This window comes from Stigmatopora nigra, chromosome 23, assembly GCF_051989575.1.
Source record: "Stigmatopora nigra isolate UIUO_SnigA chromosome 23, RoL_Snig_1.1, whole genome shotgun sequence".
Classification (NCBI taxonomy): domain Eukaryota; kingdom Metazoa; phylum Chordata; class Actinopteri; order Syngnathiformes; family Syngnathidae; genus Stigmatopora; species Stigmatopora nigra.
Window position 1 is genome coordinate 7,066,913 of NC_135530.1, and position 8,088 is coordinate 7,075,000.

Sequence of the window (8,088 nt, forward strand, 5' to 3'; positions counted from 1 at the left end):
CACACTTTCCCTCCGTAATCAGGTAGTGAGTAGCCTTTGATTTTCACTTTGACGCCCCGTCCACCCGAGAGCCATGCTGCTAAACACCGTAGAAGTGATGGGAGAACTACCGTATTTTCTCGCATATAAGCTGTATTTTCAACAATTATCTGGCCACCAATTTAGGGTGTTCCCTGCCTCTGGCCCCAAGTCAGCTGAGATAGGCTCCAGCACCCCCCGCGACCCTAGTGAGGATAAAGCGGTTCAGGAAATGTGAAGATAAATCACGGGTACGGCTTATATGTGCGAAAGACTAGCTATGCTCCTTTTCCAAAGTAACATTTAATATTGGTGGTTATTTTCAGTTTTGCAGTAATAAAACACCCATTATTGGATGAATGAATTCCTTATGACATTGACCCTAATAATGTGTCTTTGATTCATACAGTATCTCAGAAATACTACGTGGGATATTTTTTTGGAAGATTTTCTCTTCAAAGTAACATATTTGTACTCCCTACTAAAACAATGAATATGGAATTGAAAATGGTGAATCAGGGAGCAGCTTGCACGCGAGACATTGTAAAATTCGACCATTTTAAGGGAATTTTAAGGGTGCAGCTTATATGCGCGAAAGACTTGCTATGCTCTTTTTCCAAAGTAACAATTAATATTGATGGTTATTTTCAGTTTTGCAGTAAGAAAACACCCATTATTGAATAAATTAATTCCTTATGATAGTGACCCTAATAATGTGTCTTTGATTCATACAGTATCTCAGAAATACTACGTGGGATATTTTTTTGGAAGATTTTCTCTTCAAAGTAACATATTTGTACTCCCTACTAAAACAATGAATATGGAATTGAAAATGGTGAATCAGGGAGCAGCTTGCACGCGAGACATTGTAAAATTCGACCATTTTAAGGGAATTTTAAGGGTGCAGCTTATATGCGCGAAAGACTTGCTATGCTCTTTTTCCAAAGTAACAATTAATATTGATGGTTATTTTCAGTTTTGCAGTAAGAAAACACCCATTATTGAATAAATTAATTCCTTATGATAGTGACCCTAATAATGTGTCTTTGATTCATACAGTATCTCAGAAATACTACGTGCGATAATTTTTTGGAAGATTTTCTCTTCAAAGTAACATATTTGTACTCCCTACTAAAACAATAAATATGGAATGGAAAATGGTGAATCAGGGAGCGACTTATACGCAAGACATTGTAAAATTCAACGATTTTAAGGAAAATTTAAGGGTGTGGCTTATACGCGAGTAAATACGGTACCCGAAACCATCCGCTCTCAGACGGAGAAAAAGATGGAAAGTCAAACAAGGATGCTGCGTTGTAAGAACTGCAACGGCGGCGGCGTGCACACAGACACAGCAGGAATCAAGATTTGACACCAACAGTAGGAGAAACCGTTAGTTCGGAGGTACGCGGCACTACCGTTGATGATGCCAGAAATGCGGGCGGTTCTGTTAAAGAGATCTGATTAGTTGGAGGGCGGGGTGGCCTTGACGTGGCCTACTGTACCTCTCGTAGAGTTCCTGGCCTTGACGGACATTTTGGGTTGAGAGAGGGAGATGACTTTGGCCCTTTGACCAAGAGCTGAGGTCAAATGACAAGCAAAACAAAACAAACAAAAAGACCGTTTGAGCTTCCTGGTGGTGGTGGTGGTGGTGGTGCAGACTACCATGCCCAGAGCTGCCAACCCTCCGTTGAACCCATTTAAGGAGAGAATGCCATTCACGCAAAATCAATATAAAATGTAAAAAATAAATAAGGTAGGACAATTTAAATCAAACTGTTGGTTTCATGTTTATGCTGTTCTATTTGTCAGAACGTGTAACTGGTTTTAATTCACAATACACTCGTGTTACTGAATTCATCCAGTATACATTTGAATCAAATTTGGAAGTCGTATTGATGTGTGAATTTGGAGACATCTAAATTTGAAATTTGGCACTTTTCGTAAATTTTAAATGACCATTTTTGGGGATTTCCGCAGTTGTTCGGAGTTCAGACTTTGTGTTGCTTGTAAACTGGGGAAATTTTGGTAGAAGTTGGCAGCTCCTCATGCGGGATCGACAACCCCCGACAGCGTACGAGTGGTTTGTTCGGATTTCCTTTTGGTTTGCTTTCCATAATTCTCCTCACCTCCTCTGTTGAAAGTTCCGGGTGAGTCCTCCTTGGCGCCCATCACCTGCTTCATCAGAACGCTGATCTTTGGCTGCCGCAGTTTGTCTGACGAGTCTGCCATGGGGGTGGGGAGGGAATTCAAAATCGGGGTCGGCTTGGGGGCCAATCGGAGACCACCCACCTGAAGCACTCATGTGGGTGGAGGTGAACCCGCTGAGCGTGTTCCTGCCGCTGCTCTCGTTGTACGACGGCATGGAGCTGATGATGGCTTGCAGGTACTTCTCCTGCTCCAGACTGGTGGAGTCCGCCTGGGATGGACCTGCAGCCGAAAAAAAACTTTGTCAATCCGTTTTGACTGGGAGGATCCGGCCATCCACTATGCGCCTTTCGTGACCGGACCTTTGGTCGCCGGTCAAATGGTAACAGAGAGTTTACTGTTGAAACCAGCTCTCAAAATTATATTCATAAGAGAAAGTTGAACATCTAAGAGAGAGTTTAATATCTAAGAGAGAGAGTTTAATACCTAAGAGAGAAAGTTTAATATCAAAGAGTTTAATATCTGAGAGAGAATTTAATATCTAAGAGAGAGAGTTTAATATCTAAGTACTGTTTAATATCTAAGTTCAGTTTAATATCTAAGTACAGTTTAATATCTAAGTATACTGTTTAATATCTAAGTAAAGTTTAATATCTAAGTACAGTTTAATATCTAAGTATACTGTTTCATATCTAACTACTGTTTAATATCTAATTACTGTTTCACATCTAACTACTGTTTCATATCTAACTACTGTTTCATATCTAACTAGTTTAATATCTAACTACTGTTTAATATCTTACTACTGTTTAATATCTAACTACTGTTTCATATCTAACTACTGTTTAATATCTAATTACTGTTTCATATCTAATTACTGTTTCATATCTAACTACTGTTTCATATCTAACAACTGTTTCATATCTAACTACTGTTTCATATCTAATTACTGTTTCATATCTCACTACTGTTTCATATCTAACTACTGTTTCATATCTAACTACTGTTTCATATCTAAGTATTGTTTAATATAGGAGTACTTTTGAAACCAGCTCCCAAAATTGTATTTATGAGAGTGTATTATCTAAATATCTACTGTTTTCAACAGTACTTAGATATCAAACAGTAATTAGATATTAAACAGTACTTAAGATATTAAACAGTACTTAAGATATTAAACTCACTCTCTTAGATATTAAACTCTCTCTCTTAGATATTAAACTCACTCTTTTAGATATTAAACTCTATCATGAATATAATTTTGAGAGCTGGTATCAACAGTAAATTCTCTTGTCACCATTTGACCGGCGACCAAATGTCCGAGCACCGGCACCTTTACCTGACGTCGGCGCGTTGGGAGACTTAAAAAATCCCACCACCCCTTTGGCGTGGAGACCGGCCGATCTGAGGAGGACGGCCTTGGTGCGAGAATTCCGCCAGCAGACCACGGGAAAGCGGTTCTGCCGGTAGCAGCGGCAAATTCTCTGGATGTTGGAATCGGGGATGCTTTGCGGTACGATGAGCAGGCCAGGGTAGCTGTGAAGAAGAAAAAAAACATATTCAGGTTCCGGCGCCGCCAGAACAACAAATCAGGCACGTTTTTTTGCTCACCTCCTGCACACCGTGTACATGCGGTTGACGGTGGAAATTCGAAAGGGCTCGTTCTTGGAGCGGGTTAAACTGTTACTGAGTGTACCCAGGCCCATTCGTTGGTAGTCTCGGCAGCACGCCCGTTCCACCACGTTGCTCATGGTCTGTCTGTCCGAAGAGCGCATGGTGGAGGACAGCGTCAAGGAGCCCTGATCCACCTCGTCAGAGACTGCGGACACGTAAGGCCGATTAACCGGCGTATTCCACCAAAGCCGCCAAGACTTGGAAGGTCTATCGATATGGGCTTGCGCGTACCCGAAATGTCATCCTCGTCCAACTCGGACTGCAAGCTGCTCCGGTTTTCCCAAGTAGGCGGAGAGTATTTCTTCTTGGCCACGTACTGCCGGTTGATGGTTCGCTTGGCGCTCTTCACCAGGTTTTTTGAAAGCGTCCTAGTAGAGGAAACAAAAAGACATGTTGGAATGGGATCCACTGAGCTCAGCGGTCTCCCTTTGGCCATACTTGAGGGATTGGTTCTTGTCCTTGGTCTTGTGTTCCACTAACAGCTTGCCTCTCTGACCCACGGTGAAGGCGAACGTTCCTTGCACGTGTTGGGGGTAGCGTAATTTGTGCATGTGTTTCCTGAAAACCTCGGCCAGGTCGGCTGCCACTTCTTCGTCGAAAACAATTTTCATTAACTGCGAATGGAACAGAAGGCATGTCAAGGAGCCGGTCCGGTCAGGTCCGGTCGAATACAGTGTTCCCTCGCTACTTCGCGGTTCAGCCACCGCGGATTAAGAGCTTCACGTTTTTTTGGGGGGGAAAAAAATAATAATAATACAATAATTACATTGAAACAACATATTTTACAGTTTTTTTGTTATAACATGAATTCCACTCTCTGTACCCGTATGGTGTACTGTATACAGGGGGGTAAAAAATAAAAATATTTTAAAAAATTAATTTTTTTTTTAATTAAATTCAAATTAAGCTATTTTTGAAGGGGAATCCCTACTTCGCGGAAATTCACTTATCGCGGGTGGTCCCGAGACAACATATTTTACAGTTTTTTTTGTTATAACATGAATTTCACTCACAATAATAATAAAAATAAATAAATTATTATTTTTTTAAATTAAATTAATTAAGCCTTTTTGAAGGGGCATCCCTACTTCGTGAAAATTCCCGGTCCCCATTAACAGCAAAAACCGAGGGAACACTGTATTTCACCAAACGCCACTCATTGGCTTCTAACGACGACGGGGACGTCTAATCCCGTTACACTAACGAGGAGGCCTGGCAAAATGTGAAAACTAGAAGAGTATAACTGCACGGTGGAAGGTCGCCAATAGATGGCATTAAAGTATTGGATTTACCATGAGAAATGTCACCATCAAAGACTAGAAAAGGAAAAGATACGTAATAAATATTCATTCATTTTCTGAACCGCTTCTCCTCACAAGGCTCGCGGGGTGTGCTGGAGCCTATCCCAGGTGACGTTTGGGCACGAGGCGGAAATTGGTGGCCCACACTCATACCCTGGGGCAATTTACAGTGTCCAACCAGTCTCACATGCATGTTTTTGAAATGTGGGAAGAAAAGCGGAGTGCCTGGAGAAAACCCACACAGGCCCTGGGGAGAACATGCAAACTGTCCAAACCAGGACACCAGAACGGCGAAACCGACGCACTAACCCAGGGGTAGCGGAGCCTATGGCTCGGGAGCCACATGTGGCTCTTTTGTTGAGTGCATTTGGCTCTTTGCTAACCTGTGAGCTAAAATATGGAAATTGCTGGTGACAGAAATGAGATATTACATCTAGAACTGCTTTAATTTTCATTTTTTCGCTGTAGACTCTTCTGTAATACATTCTCATTGATTCGCAACAGCATAAGAATTTTTTTTTTTTAAATATTCATTTTTTTCCACTTTAAAAGTGAAGTTACTAAAAAAAATTGAAAAGGCACTCGTTTATGTATGTATTTTGACTTTTAAATTCGTAGAATGGCTCACAAGAAATAACATTGGAAAATATGAATTGTTTGTGGTTCTCTTCGTCAAAAAGATTCCCGACCCCTGCACTAACCTCTTACCCCCCTCATCCAATAAATAAATAATGAATATTGACCGTATTTACCCGCATATAAGCGGACAAAAAAATGATGACTGAATCGAGGGTACGGCTTATATTCGCATTAAAACCTGACATGCACGAAAGTGCAAGTTGACGATGCCATCACACGATGTTGTCATGACTCAATGGCGGCGTGACGTCATGAAATAGCAAATCAGTATGATTTGAACCATACATCTGGACTTTGAAGAGTACCGTATTTTCACGACTATAAGGCGCACCCTCAATGAATGATATTTTTTCCATATATAAGGCGCACTGTATTATAAGGCGCACTGTCTATTTTGGAGAAAATTTAACACTTTTAAGTACGCCTTATAGTCGTGAAAATATGGTAATTGATATTGACTTCCAGGTATGAAGCACTCACTACACAGTCACCTCTAGAGCCAGCCATTGTTGATGTTTTGGATTTTTTTGTATATAATCTTGCAGTGGGGGAGGAGCTATATGATGGAAGATTTTGTAAACTAAGATGGCATCAGCATATTTAAAAGTATTGTTTCAGTTCAGGCGTTTGTGTTTTTTTTAATAACCGACAGGTGGTTTTTCGTTTTTGCTTTTTTGTTTTGTCCTTATATAAGGCGCACTGTCTATTTTGGATAAAATTTAAGACTTTTAAGTGCGCCTTATAGTCGTGAAAATACGGTACCTGAAAGGTGCAGGACCGTAGTTGAAGCCCATCCTGGACAAACTGTTCCATGGGTAAATTAACAGAGATCCTCTTCTCCTTGGTCAACGACGCGATAGGAAAGGAACGGGTCACCACCTGCTCGCCGACTGCAGAACATAAGCAGAAAGTCAAGTACTGGGTAATATCCGTTTGAGCTTGCTTCTTAAACATGCCACACGTGGTCTTGTCTCGTACCCAGCGGGTCGGTGGGCGTGCCCTTGAAGATGAGTCGGTAGGTGGTGAGGAAAATGGCCCCCTCTGCGGGTAGGAGTGGCTGGCCTCCCATCGTCCCCGTGGCTTCCTCGCGACCGTCGAGGACCAGGTAAACCCGCATGCCGTCCATCACCAGCTCCTCGCCTGCCAGGAGCGTCGGCCGGAGCAGCTTGGGCTGTGTGGAGGGAAGAGAAAGAGAGAAAGGGAGCACCAAAGCCAAGGGGCTTAATGATTTTGAAGACCACCGCATTCCATTCTCATGCCTGACAAACATGCCCGTGAGTAAAAGTCACAATACAGTGGTCCCTCGCAACTTTGCGGTTCAACCACCGCGGATTCAGAGCTTTGTGTTTTTTTTGGGGGGAAAAAAATAAATCAAAATACAAATATTACATTGAGACAACATATTTTACAGTTTTTTTTGTTATAACATGAATTTCACTCTCTCTAACTGTATTCTATATGGTGTACTGTATACAGGGGGGGGGGGGTAAAATAATAATTAAATTAAAATTACCGTATTTTCACGACTATAAGGCGCACCCTCAATGAATGACATTGTTGCCATATATACGGCGCACTGTATTATAAGGCGCACTGTATTATAAGGCGCACTGTATTATAAGGCACACTGTATTATAAGGCGCACTGTATTATAAGGCGCACTGTCTATTTTGGAGAAAATTTAAGACTTTTGAGTGCGCCTTACAGTTGTGAAATAACGGTAAGCATTTTTGAAGGGGCATCCCTACTTTGTGGAAATTCACTTAATGCGGGTGGACCCGGTCCCCATTAACCGTGATAACCGAGGGATCACTGTATTAACCACTGTACAGTCAGATTACCGTATTTTCCGCACGAAAATACACGCCATAAAGACTTGGTTTATCAAAAGATGACAGCGCGCCGAAGATATGGATCAATATTGGTTCATCGTGGCATAACATTCTGTTTTGCGCAGCGCCATCTAATGTCTGCAAAATGCACCAGCCCCCAAACACTACTTTTACTATGTCAACTGCACCTTATACAGTCACACTTCTACTTACGAATGCCTCTAGGTACAACATTTTCAGGATATAAATTTTTTTATAGGCAAAGGAGTGAGTCGAGATACAAAAAATATCTTAAGTTAGGGAATCCTCCAAAATGCATTTCCTTATCCGTTATGTTACTTTCTGTTTTAGGATCAAATTCAAATGAAGAGTATAGATGTATATATTACATTTCCTGATTTTTTTCCTCCTTTTAAATCAATATCGGTAATTTTTGAATCAATTTTCCGTGTTTTTAGTTCAAAAATAATTTTGTA

The 8,088-nt window shown here is 41.3% G+C and overlaps 1 protein-coding gene across 4 annotated transcripts in view; it reads right to left on the minus strand.

Moving 5' to 3' along the window:
* The window catches only part of sbf1 (SET binding factor 1), a 55,294-nt gene that overhangs the window by 11,609 nt on the left and 35,597 nt on the right, over nucleotides 1–8,088 (minus strand). For 2 of the 4 annotated variants that reach the window (XM_077710141.1, XM_077710139.1), the window contains 9 exons: nucleotides 6,759–6,951; nucleotides 6,543–6,670; nucleotides 4,279–4,454; nucleotides 4,072–4,208; nucleotides 3,778–3,985; nucleotides 3,506–3,702; nucleotides 2,311–2,448; nucleotides 2,148–2,243; nucleotides 1,524–1,598 (listed from right to left, as the gene is read on the minus strand). In XM_077710141.1, the coding sequence (XP_077566267.1) occupies nucleotides 1,524–1,598; nucleotides 2,148–2,243; nucleotides 2,311–2,448; nucleotides 3,506–3,702; nucleotides 3,778–3,985; nucleotides 4,072–4,208; nucleotides 4,279–4,454; nucleotides 6,543–6,670; nucleotides 6,759–6,951 (1,348 nt within the window). The remainder of the gene's footprint in view (nucleotides 1–1,523; nucleotides 1,599–2,147; nucleotides 2,244–2,310; nucleotides 2,449–3,505; nucleotides 3,703–3,777; nucleotides 3,986–4,071; nucleotides 4,209–4,278; nucleotides 4,455–6,542; nucleotides 6,671–6,758; nucleotides 6,952–8,088) is intronic. The other 2 variants (XM_077710143.1, XM_077710140.1) reach the window with 1 other exon arrangement.